At 54.8% G+C, this 17,931-nt stretch overlaps 1 protein-coding gene across 1 annotated transcript in view; it reads right to left on the bottom strand.

Moving 5' to 3' along the window:
• The window catches only part of Acoxl (acyl-CoA oxidase like), a 296,158-nt gene that overhangs the window by 35,911 nt on the left and 242,316 nt on the right, over positions 1 to 17,931 (bottom strand). Inside the window, 1 exon segment of the mRNA XM_047522545.1 lies at positions 11,328 to 11,398. Coding sequence (XP_047378501.1) covers positions 11,328 to 11,398 — 71 coding nt within the window.

The following is a 17,931-nucleotide window of genomic DNA, read 5'->3' on the forward strand; positions in this document are numbered from 1 at the left end:
TTGCTGAAAAAAACAAAACAAAAAACAAAAAAACTCTTGCTGAGACGTTGACAGGAATTACATTAAACCTGTGTCTGGGTCCAGAAGTCTAATCCTTCCTCTGCCAAAGCTGGGGGGTGGCTGAGGGACGCCTCTCCATTTCCACGCACCTGCTTTGATTGGTTGCACCAGAATTCTGCAGTCCTTTAGAATTTAAGTCCTACGTGTGTTTTGCTAGATTTAGGCCTAGGTATTTATTTTTTGAGAAACTGTACGTGGTGTTTTTAAAAATTCTGGTGTCCAAGTGTTCATGGGTCTTTTCACGTTGATCTTGTATCTGTGACCTTCGTGGCCTAGTTTCCTTCCTTTCTTCCTTTCTTTCCTTCTTCCTCATTTTCACGGAAGCTATAAATTCCCCTCTCGGCACTGCTTCAACCATTTCCCAGTTTGATAGGCTGTGTTTTAATTTTTCATTCTTTTTGCTGCATTTTTATTTCCTTGAGAAATATGTTCAGGTTCTTATGTTCAGGTTAAGTGTGTCTTGATTTATGTTCCATAGACATTTGAAAATAGAGTCTACTGTTGTTGTTGGGTAGAATACTCTACACATGCCAATTAGATCCTGTTCATTCATACATTTCGCTCTTCCTATTGTTCCGTCACCTGTTGAGAGGGGTGCTGAGTCTCTAACTCTGGTTGTGGATTTGTCCGTTTCTCCTTTGGGTTCTATCAGTCTGGGCTCCACCTGTTGTCGTCCTGTTCGATGCACACGCATGTAGCATTTCCATGCTTCTTGTAGATTGACCCTTTTGTCACTGTGGAACCTCCGTCAGGCTGGTAATCTCCTTTGGGGATTTCCATCCACCTAGTTACTCTGGCTTTCTTTGGATTGGTGTTTGGGTGACATGCTTTTCTCCATCATTTCACTTTCAGCCTAACTCATCCCGCAGATAGTATATGGTTAGTTTGTATTTTTGATCCACTCTGATCAACCCTGTCTTTAAACTGTGGCATTCAGATGATTTCAAATTGGTAGAATGATTAAAACTGTAGAGCTACGGTGCCATTTCTTCCTGTTCTTTTCCTTCTTTCCTGCTTTGTCCTCCTGACTGAGTACGACTTTCAGAATTCCATTTCGGCTCACACATGCTATTTTGTGGTGCATCTCTGAATGGCTGTTTAGCAGTTGATCCAGGTGTTCCATTTTATATACATAACCTACCACATCGGCTTGTATCAACTGAGAGAGGGTGAGCAAAAACCCTTAGCACCATAACATCCGATTAGCCTCCTATTTACAAAATAATTGTCTAGTATTTTCTCTTCCAATCACATCTATACTCACTTGGAATTACACCAGACAACATTACGATCTTTACTTCGATTGTCAAACACAACTTAGAAAACCTAAAAGGAGAAAGGCAGTGAACCGAACACACTCTTTCCTGATGTATTTTCTTCTCTCCTGATGTTCCTCAATCTCTCCGCTCATCGTGTCGCTCCGGCTTGAACCCTCATGCACTCCGTCAGTGTAGGAATCCTGATGGACAGTTACGTTAGTGCTCCTTCTCCTAAGAACGCCTTGATTTCTTCTTAGTTCCGGAAGGATGGTTTCATTTCATTGGATAGAAGATTCTGGCTGAAGGTTATTTTTTTCCTTCTTCTTATTATTTTGTTATTTTGATGCTTTAAAAATGCCCCATCACTTCTTCTGGTGATGAGAAATCTGTGTTCTTTGAATTGTTGTCTCCTGTGGGTCAAATGTTTATCTCACTGCTTTCAGGAGTTTTCTTAGTCTTTAATTTTCAGAATTTTAATCATGATGTGTCCTGGTGTGAATTTATTTGGGCTTATCCTGTTTGTAGCTTCGTTTCTTGAATCTGCAGGTGTATATGTTTTATCAAATTGAGTATTTTAAAGCATTATTTCTTTGTACTGTTTAGACCCACTTTCTTTCTCTTGTCCTTCTGGAAGCCTAATGACACAAATTTAGATATTTTGTTGTAGTTGAAGTCCCTGAAGCTATTCTTTTCTTTCTTTTTCTTTTTAGTCTCCTTTCTCTTATTAATTTCCATTGTAACTCCTGCCTCTCCTTTCTGCTGTTGAGATTTTTATTTTATATTGCATTTTTTCAGTTCTAACATTTCCACTTGGTTGTTGACCCTTCCTTCCTTCGTTCCTTTGTTCCTTCGTTCCTTCGTTCCTTCCTTCCTTCCTTCCTTCCTTTCTTTCTTTCTTGCACCAGGGATTGAACCCAGGAGTGCTTAACCACTGAGTCACAGCTCATTCCTTTATATTTTTTATTTTCAGACAGCATCTTGCTAAATTGCTTAGGGTCTTTCTAAATTGCTGAGGCTGGCTTTGAACTTGCCATCCTCCTGCCTCAGCCTCCCGAGTCACTTACAGGCTTGGGCCACTCCACCTGGTGGTTGTTTTTACCTTCTATTTATCTTCTGAGATTATTTCCTTGGTGATACTTTCTAATTACCCACTGAAATATTTGTGTAACTGCTGATTTAAAATTCTCTCCGGCTGCTTTAACATCACTGTTACCTTGGTGTTGCTCTCTGTTGTCTTCTTTCCATTCGGTTTGAGATATTCCTGGGTTTGGTTTTTGATTTTTGGAATGATTTCTGGTGGAAATCTGGGTATTCTGTGGTGAGGTTCTGGGTCTTATTTAAATCTTGTCCTCGCTAAATTCTGGTGATACTGTTCCATCAGGAGGAGGGGGTTCACTGCAGCCGGTTGCCGGCCAGGGTGAGGAGGAAGCACGTGGCCTCCTCACACCGGGAGCTGGGATATTTCTGGCATCACTACAGGGGAGAGAGGGCTTGTGACTGCTGGGTAAGAAGCCCAGCCTCAAAGACTTCGTAGCGGGACAAGGAGGCATGGGAGGCCTTGTTACTGCCAAGTGGAGATAAAAATGAAAACAGTCCCAGCTCCCCGGGAGACCTCCTCTGATACCACCCCAGAATGGAGTCGCAGTGCTTCCTTACAATCCTGCGAGTGTGGGGGTCTTCACTTCCCACCCCGCCTTTCCTGGCTGGGTGAAAGTGAGGCCGTGGATTTTTCTGTGGCGTTTGACTGGACCATAGCAGTTATTTCTCAAAAGCCTTTGTTGTTTAAGCTGCTCCTTCTTCTCCTCCTTCTCCTTCTTTCTCTTCTGCCCTGTGCAGTTTGGTTTTCCAGGTTGCCAGCTTCCTCAGCAACTCTGGGTTTCTGGAGGCAAACAAAAACCTTCTTGCTGGGTTCTTCCTTGGGACAGGAAGTCCCTGGCTTATCTTCTAATCCCTGCCTTTTGGTCTTTCATATTTAGATGGGGGTCTCACTGCGTGGCCCAGGTTGGGCTCAAACACCCAGTCCTCAGCCTGGGCTTCCGGGTAGCTGGGACTACGGGTGGCGCCCCCAGCACAGCTAGCATCCGCTGACCTCTGTTCTGTATGTAATGTCCAGAGTGCGCGCTCGCGGTACTCAGCAGAAAGACCAGGAAAGAGTGCGCCCACGCCGCCTGCCTGGGCGCTGGTGCCTGCGGGTTTTGTATGTTCCATACAGTTGAGTTTCACTTTTTATCTAATCCAAGGGTCTTTTACTTTTAATCTCACCTTACTTTTATAGCTGGCTCAATCCTGTTATTCAATGCTGTCTTTACTGGGAAAGTTTTTGAAATGTAAAATATGAATCCAACAATTGTCAATAGGCTGCTCCTAGTTGCCCCCCGACACCTGCCATTTTCCTGGCATCTAATTTAGACTGATTTTCTCCTTTCCCACCTCACTTCCCATGTGCCCGGCATTTTCTGGGTTTTGGCGAAGGGAGGCAGTTGACCTGAGCAAACTTCCTCTTTGGTCCCCATCTCTTAGTTGCTATCCATGGTGTTTTGTTTGCTTAGTTTTTTCAATAGATGTTTGAACATTGTAAAATTAACCAAAATTGAAGCAGCTAAAATTTATAAGGGCTAGAGGAAGAGTCAGGCAGGTGCAGAGAGCAGAAATTGTCAAACCTCGTCACATCTCCGGTTTAGAATCGGAGTGCGAGGTGGCTGGTGGTGTGTGGAGGGCCACCTTCCCAGCCCACCCATCATGACTTCTCAATGACACCAGCATCGTGGTCCCTTCATTGTGTGCCGGAGATGGGGGTCCCTCTGTCCACGGGCAAGGCTGCTAATGTCTGGCAGCCTGGATCCAGACAGAGACCCCTGTGGAATTTCTCCCTACCCTGGATAAGTGCCAACGGGTGTCTCCTGGGCACGCCAGCCTCTTCCTCTCTACTTCAGTGGCCAAGACAACGAGCGTCAGTCAGGCCCTGTTCTCTCCTCCCGCTAATCCGAGTCTCCTAGGGCCAAATTCTGCTCTCAGTTTCCTAAGCATGATGTCCACCGAATCCTACTGATTTTCCTGTGTCTCCTGTAATTTCTTCTCCTCCTTTCCTGTCTTCTAAAGCAGCTTGAAATTAAATCCACTCCCTAGAGTCATGCACAGAGAAACAGGGACAGCTGTTCGGGAGGCACCGACCTCCACAGGTTCTATGCAGTTACTCCTGGGCCCAGGAGTGCGCCCTCTATGTCTGGGGTGTCAACAATTGTCAATAGGCTGCTGTCACTGCATTTCCAAGCATGAGGGCCTCTGCTCCCCAGCTGGTTCCCCACGCGGACAGAAGCTTGACCATGAGGTGTCACAGGACAGAGCGGGCGTAATGCCCACACGTACGGCTGCCACTGTGTGTTCATACACTCCCCTCTGGTGACAAGATACACGAGGGCCACTCCACATGATGGCTCACTTCTCCTGAGAGGAGAGCTTTATGGAGGAGCAGGGTGGAGTGCAGACTTGCCACAGCAGCATGGATCCCCTCTGCCTTTCTTCTCCTAATCCTCTGCACCCCTCTCCCTCTCTGCCCCTGGCCTCTGGCATTCCCAGAACAACCCCAGAGCAACTCTTAGCTGACCATGGCTTCTGATACTAACGCATAAAAATCAGAAAGTCTCCCAACCTAAGGAAGGAATACCGAATGCCACAATTTCAAGATTTCTCTAGGTCAGTTTGGGAAATGCACAGAACAGGAACGGAACCTTCTGGAGAGGCAGCTGTCCGAGACCCCTGTTTTGACAGTCAGCAATCAAGGTTTGCATCAGTCCACCTGAAACACTATAAATGGGAAACTCACGACCTGTCACATCGGCCCCACTAGCAAGTGCCGTGGAACCCACACGGTTGGTTAAATTGAATTTCCTGCGGAGACGTGGAGACTTAGCTCAATGCCACCTCTCTGGAGAATCCTTCCTAAATCCATGTTGAGCAGGGTGCTCAGTTAAGTGTTCCCCTGGCATCCTCGAATTCCCTTCTCTGTGCACTTGGCCCCCTCTGAGGTACTTGTCTATTGGATGCAATGATGTGTCTGTCTCACCTATTCACCAGGGATTCACCTGAAGTCAAGGACCACGACTCATGGATATTTGAACCCAGTACCTAGTGCAGTGCCTGACACATCATAGGCTCGCATAAAGGTTTTGAAAGTGGGATCTTAGCGGGTGTGTATAGATGGCCCCCAAGGGAACTCCTCTGCCTATTGATGGTGGAGCCTGATGTTCAACCATTAGACAGTTATTCCTTCGAGTTAAAAGTTAGTTCTGCACATCAGAGATTCTTTTCCAAAACTAAAGTTTCATTGGGAGAAATAATCGTCACAAAAATTTGGGGGTGCTGGTTTGGGCCGAGCACTGCAGAACCTTGGCACTTGTGGGGAGACCTACAAGTATGAGAGGGGTCCCCATGTCAAGGAGGTCCAAGAATGAGAACCACTTGTTCCTGCCAGGCTGGGTCTGAAACCTGACTTCTCGGTCATCGGAAGCTCCTTTCCCTTGTCAGGCACGCAGACACTGAATCGTGATTCTTCAAGTGAGCCCCGGGCTAGGCAAACATTACCCAGCACACAACAGATGCTCAGCCAACATCTGTCGAACACCTGCTCTAGGAAGACCGAAACCACACACGCCCTTCTTTCTGAATATCTCTTACTTACAAGGACCAGGACAGGGGGCCAGGGCTATGTCCCAGCACCGCACACCCATCACCTTGAGCTCCTGTGCCTACAACATTCACAACAGGGACTGGCTGTTCACCTTGGACCGGGTTTGGACATGCAGTCAAGTTCCAAATGAGACCCTTTCTTTTTCTGTGTGGGAGGCCCGATCCCATGACCAGCCACGGATGCTTGACTGGTGGCTGTGGGCACGCATGGGGCACACACAGGATGTGGGGCCCACGCAGGCAGCCTCTGAGGGCCTCAACTTGAGAGACAGAGGGAAGGAAGCCTTTGCTGCCTGGGGGCAGAGGACCCTTTCTGAGGCACAGGACCAAGACTGGGTCCTCGGGCAGGAGAGGGGCTGCCTACAGAAAGGACATCACGCTTCGCCGGCGTATGATGGGAGGGATTCGTGATCAGCCATTGGTTGCTGGGCTCGGTGCTTAAACTAGCTACCACCTACACGTGCTGAGAAAAGGAAGAGAGCAGTTAGAACGCAGGAAAGAGGGAAAAACCCACCTCACCCACTTGACGGCTCAATGGGCTGCTGCTAGTCGCCTGCGAGGCTGGGACAGTCCCCAGCGCTCTGCTTGGAGGCTTGGGGGCTGTGGCAGCACCCTGCGGGACCCGGAGGCACTGAGCCTTCTCTGAGGCAGACAAAGCGCACCTGTGTGGACAGGCCCCGTGCTGCGCGCCTGGTAGCAGCTCTCTGGCTATTCCTCGGCGTGGCGACATGGGGGCAGGGGGCTTGGGGAGAAGCGAGGCAGAAAGAATCTTTGTGACAATGACAATTGAAGAAACTAGACAACCAGCTTGCGGGCTGCTGCTGAGCCTCCTGAGGGGGAGAGGCAGCCGAGCCGTCATGTGGAAAATTCCCTTTCTCCGCAGCCTGGTCCCTCTGGGTCAAGGGGAAGTCATTGCGTTCCTTAGGAAGGCCCTGGCTCCAGACTGAGTTCCCGCAGGCCAGGGGCAAATGCCCGCTTCTGGAGCGGAGCTGGATCGGTCAGTGGGAGGGCTGAAGGGTCAGTGGTGGGGGTCGCTTGGAGATCGGGGCTTTAAGAAGGACTGGCGTGTGCCTGGTTTCTTAGAACACCCTTAGACAGAAAACGGTTGCATGTGGTCAGAGGGTGGTGGTCAGAGGACACATGGGAGGGAGGCCTGGGGTCCCCCTTCCACATCTGCCCAGCTGCCTCCACGCATCTGATGCTTGTGGGTGGTCAGAGATGCTAAGGAAGCTCTCAGGGGGTTTCAGCCCCCACAGCCCCGCTGACGGAGCCTCCCTGGGGAACCGCCTCTGCAGGTCTGCTCAACCTGGGCCTCCACAGCTGGTGGCCAGGCTCGCCAAGCCCAGTGGGCCTGGCACATACCCTAGCAGATAGGAAAGTGCTCTGCCTGTCCCCTCAGGGACAGTATCCGGATCTGGCCACCAGCCAGGCAGTGCTCCGCAGGGAGCAGGCTGAGCGCTCAGGTGACGGCCCTGCCCCGGGTCTGCGATCTGGGAGCAAAGATGCAAGGCAGTGGGCCAGACCGGCCTCTGCCCCCGTTTACTTATTGCCCTGTTTTCGTAAGCAGCTGTGTTCCGCTACTTTTTCCACAGTAAGTGTGGCATGATGTCAGGTGCCACCTCCAGAAAGGCCGGCCTTCACCCTCGCAGGTGCCTCCAGTCAGAGGCCTCAGGCGGGCCCGCCAGTCTGGGTCTGCAGCCCGGGCTGCAGCCTGGGGAGCATCCAGGGCCCTCCTCCAGCATGGCTGGGGCGTGGGGTGTCTTGCCCCGAGCTGGCCCTGAGCCACTGTCTTGATCCAGTAACACGTCAGCCCACGTTCCCTTGGCCCTGGCTCTCGTCGCCTAAGCTGGGGGAGCCACACTCACCAGGAAGGGCCACTGTCCCCCAAGCATCCTACTCACCTCTCCAGCTTGTCCAAAGGAGGCAGGGAGGCCCTGCAGGTGATGGCCTCCAAAAGTGGTAGTACGACTGAGGACCTCACTGGGGCTGCTGTCTCCTACTCAGATTGCAAACAGCTGCTGCCAGATGTGCAAGAACACGAGGAGGTGCCGTTGTTTGTATTCAGCTTAGGCAACGGGAGTCCAAATGCCGATTGGCACCGAGAGATCTCCCTGCCCTCTGCCATCTTACAAAGAAGGTGCGGTTTCTAAGAGGAAATGGCCCTGGTGCCGGTGGGGTCAGGGAGTTTGGGCCACGTGCTGGGAGAGAAGCCTGAGAGCAGAGCAGGGCCAGCTGATGGAGGGGGATTCTGGACTTGACTCAGAAAGGGGCTGACCCCATCTGCCGCTCGCCGGGGGCCGTCGGGCCTGCCTGCCGTCCAAGCTGAATTTTCAGTGATGTCCCTTCACTCACAAAAGTAACCAGTTTGGATAAATTCCTCGATGATCCTTTTCCAAAGGAGGATAGTCAGGGCCAGAAATGGATCCAGAAAGTGGCATGGAGGACAAGGGGCTCCGAGTTCACCTGGCAGAACCCGAAGAAGAGAGGAGGGTGGGAAAGTTGGGCTTGATTGGCGCTGAGCCCATTGACAGTCAGAGGCTGGGAGCATCGTCCACCAGGCATCTGCAGGGCGTGGAGGCTGGAAGGGCCTTTGGGGTCAGCGCCACGCCTTCTTTTGATCAGAAGAGAGCTCTAGGCTGAGGGGATAGGAGTGACCTGTGCGGAGTGGAGACTGGAACTTGCCCTAAGAGATCCGTCCAGGGGCTCTTTCTGGGACAGAGGAGAGGGATGGCTTTGAAAGATGCTGCAGGGGACAGACACACACCTGGAGTCTGGTGCAGCAGCTGCAGGACCCAGAGGTGCGTAGACCACCCCGCAGATGGGCGGTGGCTGATGGGAGCCCTGGCAAGCAGGCCAGGGAGCTCCAGGGCTCCCCTGGGGTGCACACATGCTGAGCATGCCTGGGTGTGTCTGCAGCGTGGGTGGGACCTGCCGTCCAGGGATGGTGGGTGGAGCTGAGGATTAGCAGCTTTTCCAGGAGAGGAGAACCTATCCCGGGGACCAGAGACTGAATGGCATGAAGGACCATGACTGAGTGCAGAGACAGGAAGGAATGGGGATAAAAGTGAATTGATTCTCTATGGTTCAAATTACAGCTGAATCCTGCTGAAAGGTAGGCCTAGTGACTGCAGGCTTGCCCTCAGGCCCTCGTCCTTGTCCCGTCCCCGGGCTACAGTGGTGGAAAAAACCTCAAGACAGTAATAGACCTGACCTCTGCTTAGAAGGTGGGGAAACTGAGTCCCAGAGAAGCAGGTGCTCTGTGAGCCTAGCAGACAGGACCCCAGACCAGGGCATGGTTCATGGCCACCTGAGGCTGTTACCTGACCAAGCAAGCATGTGACAACATGCATGCAAAATATAATTTTAAAAAAAATCGTATTTGGCCCAGAGCTGTTTTTACCACCAACACATTCTCAGGGGGTTGAGTTGGATATTTAAGCTTATTACAGAGAGTCTGCCAACTGCACCGGGGCGCACAGTGGACAGCAGGCGCCTGCAGTCAGAAAGGCCTACCGTCACTCCGATGGCTCTCTCTCACACAGCTTCACAATCCTGCACACCATTGTCCCACCCACGTGGCAGCCTCCCAGAGGTGACATGAAAAAAACCTCAATCTCCTGAAAAAAAGCACGACATGGTTTCGGTCTATATGAACTGGCGCACATTTTGCTCAGCGAGCCGTCTTTGATGCTGCCTGTTCAGGTGTCTGCGAATGCCGTGGAAACCCTGCAAGGCGTCACCCGGTTACCCTGGTCCCACGGTCTGCAGAAACCATGGGAAGACAAACCGCTGCGTGTCACGTGCATTCCAGGATGTCCCAGCCATCTCCTTCTTCTCCCAAGCCCCAGCTTAGTTTCTAAGCAAATGTCACCAGGTGGCACGAGGGGCAGAAGGGTGAGACCCTGTGAGCAGAAGAGGGGCCTTCGGGTGGCATCTGCTTGTACCTCTCCCTCTAGGTGGGGGGGCGGCAGCGTCCCAAGTAGTGTGACCAGGGGACAGCTAGAGGCAGGCCCTGGGTGAGAGCAGAGCCAGGTTGTGGGTTCTGCTCTCTGCCCCATGCCGCCTTTGACGTGCCCACATAACACTCAGCTGGGGTTCCCGGTAGTGTCAAGCAGGGCACGGGGTTTCACCTCCTGAAATTGGGTCCTGATGAACAGAAAGAGGAGAGCAAGGAAAAAGCATGAGGAGCAAGAGGCAGAAGAAATGCTGGGCAGGATGGGAAGGAAGAAGCAGAGGCCCTGCCTTCTCGTCGCCTTGAACATGAGTTGGGGTGAAGAGGTGAGAGTCCAGGGCCCACAGCTGGAAGGGAAGGAGCCCAGGGCAGGGCACGGAGAACTTGGCTCGGGACACTGTGGAACAGCAAGGAATGCCCACAGGCCGAGTCTCCGCCACGTCAGCGTGGTGTGCTGTCAAGTGGGTCTCCTGGACGGACCCAGAGCGTGGGACAGACCCAGACCCTCTTTATTATGAAATTAGCCTCACTGAAAGCTTAAAAAAAAAAGACTGACCCAAAATATCACATCTTAGGCAAATGAGTTGAAAATTCCTGACGGCGACACCCTGTTTTTTCTACTCATTTCTAAAGTCAGAGGACACCTGGCAGAGAAGCTGGCGTTTGGGCGAAGAAGTGCAATTCCTGGTGCACACAGCTTCCTGAATGGGAGTGACCTCATGGAAACATGCGTGCTCTGGGTGAAAGCGGGCGTCCTGGTCTCAGGGAAGGGCAGCTCTCCACTGCCCCTGCTTTCCAAGACAAAGCTTGCCTTAAATTCATGCAGGCCACGTGCGCGCCCGGAGTACAGGTGGCAGGCACCTGCACCTCTGCTCCTGTCACTCGGAAGGGATAAAGTAGTTGTTACTGAGAAGAGAAGAAGTCCGTCCCGTGCTCCAGGGCAAGGAGCCTCTGACTGGAGAGGCCCAGCCCAGCGGTTAATAGGAAGCGCCTGATGGTAAGACGTGGCCGACTGGGAATGTGGGGATCCTTTGTCTTAATTAAAAAATACAGAGGGAGACGTGGAATTTGGCCAAGCCTCATAAATCTGCTAACGGAACCAAGACTGTCAGGTGAGTTTAAATAGACCCGCCTGGGCCTCTGAGAACTCGACGGTCCTGCTAGGAGGTGGCACGCACTCGGCTGTCACTGCGGCACTCCCGTTGTGCTCATTAACCAGCAGCCCTCCCGCCTGCAGGTGACAGCGCGTCCCCGCGGAGCAGGGAACTCAGAGATGATGAATTTACTCCCGCTTGTGAAAACAGAACTCTCCTCAGGGCCACGAAAGCGCCTGAGGCTTTAAGGAAATCGGTGCTTATCTGATAACCTACCTTCATTAGCAAAGCCCGGTCCTGGGCGTCTGGACAGCTCCTCCCGGCCTGGGAGAACTGCTCCAAGGTCACTGCAGGGGAAGAAAAGGCAGCATGACGCTCCCGCAGACTCCAGTGCGCTGGCCTGGAGGAGCAGCGTGCGGCCATGACGGTCGTAAGGGGTGACATGGTCAAGCTCCTGCCCGCCCCGGCACCGGTCAGGGCCCACACGCAGTGACTTCTCCACCTAGCCGGGGTGATCCCGTCAGAGCCGAAGGCCACGACCACCAGCCAGGCTCCACGTGGCACTGCCGGAGCCCCTGGGTTGAGCCACAGCTGGGCCATTCCTTCCCCCGAGACGGAGCCCCATCTCCAGGCCTCCAGCCGGAGGGCCCCACCTGCCTTTGTAAATTTTGCAGTGCTAAATTTTCTGTCTTCCAGCCCAGTTTTCACAGGGCCCAAAGTATGGACTCAAGCAAATCCCGCAAACGCCCCCAAATGTATCAGCCATCTCTCCCCAACCAGCCTTCCAGGCGGAACAAAGAGGGAGGCCCAGGAAGGCTCACAGACGTTTTAATGATCCATCGAAATGGACCAGGAAAGTCCCAGGAATGCGAATCTAAACCATTTCCACAACCACCCTCCCTTCTCCCCATCCGTGACCCGCTTTCACCAAAGACCAACTGGCGACGTGAGCGCCAGTTTTTAAGTTGGGTCTAAATAAGCACCAAACACCAGACTGCCGTCCTTGCGGGCGGCTTCCACTGAGAGTCCACTCTTGAAGAGGCTCCCAGGACGCTCTGCCCACCACAGATTTCGATGTATTTCTTTGGACAGGGACAAGCCTCTTGCTCAACTGACCTGTCTGGCTTAGCCTCCGGTTGCAGCCCGAAAGCTGCGTCCACCCGCAGGCCCTGCCTGGACAGCCCCACTCTTGCTTCTGAGTAGAGCGCGGCCAGCCCTGCACTTGGACCCCACTGGTTGCCCATCTGGTCTCACAAAGCCCTCGAGCACCCCGGGGTCCATTCCACCTCACAGACCCCACGAGGGCAGGCAGAGCTACACACCTCAGGACCAAGGGGTGCTCTGTGTCCACTCTCTTGACCCCAGGGATGCCTGGAGGTCATGCTCACAGTCACAGATACTTCAGAGAGGACTCTGTCGGCAGCAGTGGACTTTCATCGGCAGAGCATCGTTGGGGTTGTCCCAGGGTCGCCTGGAAACACGGTTCTTCGACAGCTGTCACGGTGGCACTCAGGGGCCGTCCTTGGAGACCCATGCAGGTCATCTCTTCCACGTCCAGACACTTGCTCTTGTCCAACCGAGTGTGCCCGGAACCAGCAGAAGACTCCTGTGCCCTCGCTGAGCCTCAGGGCCCTCAGCCACTTGTGCCAGCCTCCTGGGGTTGGCATGGGGACAGAAGGAGGGTCCGGATGTCAGTGGACAGTGCAGGACACACCGCCAGTGCCGGCACTTCCTCCTGTGCCTCACGGAAGCTCCTCTCTCTTCCGGCCGCCATCTTCCCTGTGCCACGCCTCGCAGTCCACACGGGTGACTGGGGTTTCCTTTCTGGATCAGTCTTTGATTTTAGAGGTAGGTGTGACCTGCACTCAGGCCAATGGCAGGCTTCCCTCACACCTCATGCCACTCTGGTGTCCGGTAAGTCCCCAGAGGGGTAAGGACAGCCATGGACACTCTTGGGCGGCCCCTCTCAGCCGATGGCGGTGTGCAGAAGCATCACTGTTGGTAAGTTGACATGCCACGTCCCCTCCTTCCCTCCCAACTTTTAAAGAGGAAACATTCCTCAGAATGAAAGCGTCTGTGGTTCCCTCCACCCAAGAGACCAGTGCCCAGTGAGAATAAGAAGGCCACAGGCGAGCGCCAACAGCTCGGGTCTGGCGGGGCCGTTTTCCCGAAGAGACTCCAGGTCGACGTGCGCTCTCGACTCCCGTGGCCCTGGTGACCCTGCGCTGCTCAGGCCAGCACCAGGCTGCGAGCCTTCCCCTGGTCAGCAGGCTACATCCTCCCTGGTGGAGCCTCTCACCCTTGTGGGTGAGAAGATGAGGCTGCAGAGAGGAGAGACGTCACAGAACGAGCGGCTTTGAGAGGGTGGGCGGGGGGAGCAGTGGAGCAAATGACCCAAGGCAAGTGGAGACTGGCCGCGTGGGAGAGAAAGTCATGACCCGAGACCCGCTGCCTTCTGACCTCATGTGAGATGGGACCAGCCATCTCCTGCCTTAGCCTTGTCTGCAAGGGACGAAGGACATGCCCAACAGTCAGGGAAGTGATCATGACACGTTGCTGCAAATCAGGGGAGCAGATAAGACAGCTCGCGGGGACACCCCATCACTCTGCTCTCCTCAGACACTGCCCGGGAGATCGGAGTCACTGCTAAGTCGGCAAGTGCGACTCGCCTGCTCAGATATCCAACCTCAGGATGTTCTTCGGCTTCTCTTCCCATCCCTGTGCGAGGGCCCGGGTAACAGGGGCTCTCCCCTCGGCAGGGAGAGCTTTAGAAAGCCTTGCCCCGGCCTTCCTCCAGCCGCAGCCTCCGAGTGCCCACCTGAGCCTGCACCCCGCTTCCCCAGGTACCCCAGCACTGTGTGCTGCCCAATCCAGACGGAGCTCTGCGGCTGGAGGACAGTCAAGCCAAGGGGTGGCCGGGTTGGCCAGGGAAGAGCTTGGGTGTCCAAACTGGAGGAGTCCCATGGCGTGGGATGGGGCTGCAAGAAGGAGGGGCGGGAGGTGGGCGCGGCCCCCAGCTGCAGGGGTCACACCGCCCGCCCGAACCTGCCAGTTAGAAATTCAGAGATGGCCGTGGCTGAAGGAAGCTGCTCTAACTCAGGCAGTGCGGGGCCAGCTGCCTTCTCTGCGTCCTCAGCTTGTCTCGTGCCCCTGTCCTGGGCCCCACACGGGAAGTCAGCTCCTGCTGGAGAAGGAAGACCTGGCACCACCACCAGCAAGTTCCCCTCGGGACCCAGCCCTGCTTCCCGGGGCGGCGGAGCCAGGCCTGCCCAGCCTCTATCCCGCCACAGGACTGGGCTCAGGGGGACTGGGCACAGCTGACCGCAGAGGGAGTGGCCCCCTCTCGGGTGCAGAGATGGAGGCTGAAGCTACCCCGACAGATCCCCTGGAGGGGCACGGCAGGCGCCCGGGCCAGGCAGCAGGGGCCTCCTGTGCCCTCTCCGAGGCCCCTCATCAGTGAGTCCCGTCTCCACTGATTCTGGAGCACGAGGTGGGCAGCGAGGCCACGGCCCCTCAGCCCCCTCCTCATGCCTGCGTGTGACAGCGGTGCCCTCAGTTCAGGTGGAGAACTGCGCCGCAGGCCTCTGAAGTCCCCCGCCCACCTCTTCTTCACAGCACAACAGGGAAATGGAGAGAGAGAGAGAGAGGTTTCACTTTGCAGAGAAAAACCTTCTTTGTTGTCAAATCAAAGGGTCAGCAGGGGCTTCTAGCTTCTTGGCCATGGGCAGTCTTGGTGGCCCAGCATCCTGCCCACTGATACTTGGTGAAGGGTGTGGAGGGGACCCTCGGGGACCTATAGGTGTGGGCCAGGGCCATGGCTAGTGGCTCTGTCCCTCAGCCTGCTCTGCCACCAGCTCACGCCCTCGGTTCCAGAGAGCAGCCAAGCGTGATGTGCATGGCCCTTCCCTCCTGACTGCTCGTCTGGGAGCCTGCGGGGTTCGGTCTGTGACCGTTGGGGCAGCCTCTCTGCCCTGCACCCCAGGGTCCCAGCATCTCCCGAGGGGCAGCCTCCTCCAGCATGGTGACAGGGCTCTTATGTCTCTGAAGCCAACCCTCCTTTCGCTCCCCACCGACACAGATCCTTGTCCTTTGGCCTGCTGCTCATTCCCACTTGCTGACATCTTGGTCACTTTCTCCAGTGCAGATGTCCCCTAGCGCCAGGACGATTTTCTCTAGGATGCTGGGTGGGCGGGCCCTGCTCAGCTGGGCCTCTCTGGGCTTCCCATGGCCGCCCAGCAGAGGCCAGGCTCCGGGGTGCATTTGGCACGTCCACGCCCCAGCTTGCAGTCTTGTTCCCTCAGTGTTTTGTCCTGGCCTCTTCTGCAGACACTTCCTTCCTGACAAAACAGGCCCACTGTGCTTCCCCGAGCCAGCTCTTCACATCGTCCCCTCCTCAGGTCCCTTCCCACAGTGCGCCAGCACACCCCAACTTTGGATACTACTCACACGTCACGGCCCAGTGCCAAGGGGCTCCTGCGAGATGTCTGGAGCCCCGTGATGGCAGCAAGCGCCCGCACCTCGCCCGGGCCCGCCACACGCCCCCGAACCACCAGCCTGTGTTCATGCCTTATTCCTGCTGCTAGATTAGAAAGCGTCACCGCGTCCTGGTCCTTGGAGCCCAGAGCCTTGTCCCTGGGAGACAATGAAAACGTCGTAAGCGGGTGCACTGACCAGTGTCCTTCCCCGAGTCCTCTGAAACCTGCAGGAGGGGGATGAGTGGATGGAGGCTGGGCTCCTGTGGGCAGAGCAAGGCCAGCGTGGCCAGGTCCTGGGGTGGGAAGGGTAATGGGGTCTTGCTGGCATCTCAGTGTGGATAACCAACTGCCATCCTAGCTGGGGGCAGTTCTCCAAGAGGGAGGAGGGCCCAGGAGGGGCCAGGCCCTGCCTGCCACGCGGGGTCCGCAGAAGCAGCTGCCCTCCCTCCACGCGGGGCCACAGCACACCCTACACCCGTCCTTCTCCTTGTTTGCTCCTGAGAAGTGGTTGCTAAGGAGAGGCGTCTGGGGTCCTTGGCTCAGGCACAGAGTCACACAGGGAGCACAGTGGTCACCCACTTCCCTCGCAGAGTCAGCCTGGGGCAGCTGTGGCCCTCACTCAGGAAGAGACGGGGGCACGGCTCACCTGCACCCCGTGCTGGCTGGGACCCCTAGGGTCCCCCTGTGAGGGGATGTCACCACCTCAGCTGGATGGGAAGCTCACCCATTTGATGTGCCTCCTGCTCACCAAGGCCAATGACAGCTGCCCAGGGCTGCTCTGGCCTAGCCAAGCGTGAGGGTGCAGAGCCAGGGTGGACATCAGTGTGGCCAATACCGACAGCCCCAGTTCATCACCACCAGCCAGCGAGAGTCTTCCCCATGCGCCTGTCCGTCCCCCCTTGCAGAGCCCCCAACCCCTGCCTGGAAAGGCCACCACAGCTCCATGCCTGCGGTGGACACTGACAGGTAAAGCTTGTGGCCATGGCACGCGGCCCCAGGAGGTGTTGAGGCTCGCCCTTGAGCTGGGCGCGCCCTCCACCCCAGCCCTGCACCAGGCCAGGCCACGCGGCAGGCGGGCCCTCCCACAGGAGGCTCCGTGACTCCCTCCTGGCTCTTCCTTCTGCTGCGACACCCTTCCTAGCTTTGCCATCTGGGCACATCATGCGTGTCCTTCAGAGGGCCAGGTCTCCAATGCCGCTTGCTGTGCCTGGGACTTTGTTGGGGGGGCCACATACACCCGGCACCTTGTCTGACTTCCATCTCTTGCCTGTTCTCCCGGGCACCTGCCCCAGGCAGCTGTCGCCTGGTTCTGACCAATGCTTCCAGAAGCCAGGGCTGTTTCTTCCTGGATCTGTTAAACTTAGCACTTAACTTAGGCCCCAGCCCGTGGTAGGCCTTCAAGACACGACGCTGGAGCAAGTGGTAAACACGGGAGCCAAGGAAGCGCCAGTGCTGCCACCGAAGGCCAGCTGAGCGGAAGCCGCGTCCGGGCGGAGCATCTCCGTGGCCTCAGTGTTCAAATGGCAGTTGGAGATGCAGAAACGCAGTGAGCGCGGACTTCCCCGGGGTGTCCTGGCACCTCGGTCCCCAGTCTGAGCTGTCCCTCCGTGCCCTTCTTTAGGACCAGTGTGGTCTACATGCTTCTTGCAAGTGGAAAGAGCTGAAGAAATTGAGGCCAGGGGCTCATGGACGCCACTGGTCCTGTACAACTGGACTTGAGGCGTTTCCGACGCTGAGGACAGAGCTGAGTGTCTCCTTGAATCGGCTTTATCAGAAACCCTCACCGGAAAACTTTAGCTGCATACCCATGGCCTGACGTAGGCGGACCTGAAATCTAACTTGCTTTAATCTGAAGACTGAAGAATCATAAAATATAAACAAGGCAAGAGACTCCGATATTCATTCACTGCACCAGGAAACTGTTTTGCACACTGGGAAGCGGCCCGTGGGAACGTTCTGGAAAGCGGTTCTCTCCGCCCTGTTCTGTGTTGTAGATTACCTTATTCATTTGATTCATGCACTTCAGTCCTCCAGTTCACCGTAAGAACCATTTAGGAGCCATCAGCAAACAAGTCCTCTGGCTGCACAGAAGAATTTTCATTTATAATTAGAGAATTGATGGGAATTTCTTGATTATCCAGGTTGCCACGTGAGAATTTCCGAGTGATTTCCAGGAGGGGCAAGGAATCAAGCTAGCCTCACTAATTTCTATTTACATTGGTTTTAAATAACATTTCCCCATGGAGTCTGCAGTGTCCACTTTGATATGCAGAGCAGGGCTTCTGAGTGTCTGTAGACGTAGACCTGCTGGTGAAAACCTCACCGTTATCTCGCCATCTTCCCCCGCGTAACACTCGATGCCACTTGAAGCAGAGAGTGAAACCTGTTGGGTGATTAGATCTGAG

Source organism: Sciurus carolinensis, chromosome 13 (genome assembly GCF_902686445.1).
Source record: "Sciurus carolinensis chromosome 13, mSciCar1.2, whole genome shotgun sequence".
Classification (NCBI taxonomy): Eukaryota; Metazoa; Chordata; class Mammalia; order Rodentia; family Sciuridae; genus Sciurus; species Sciurus carolinensis.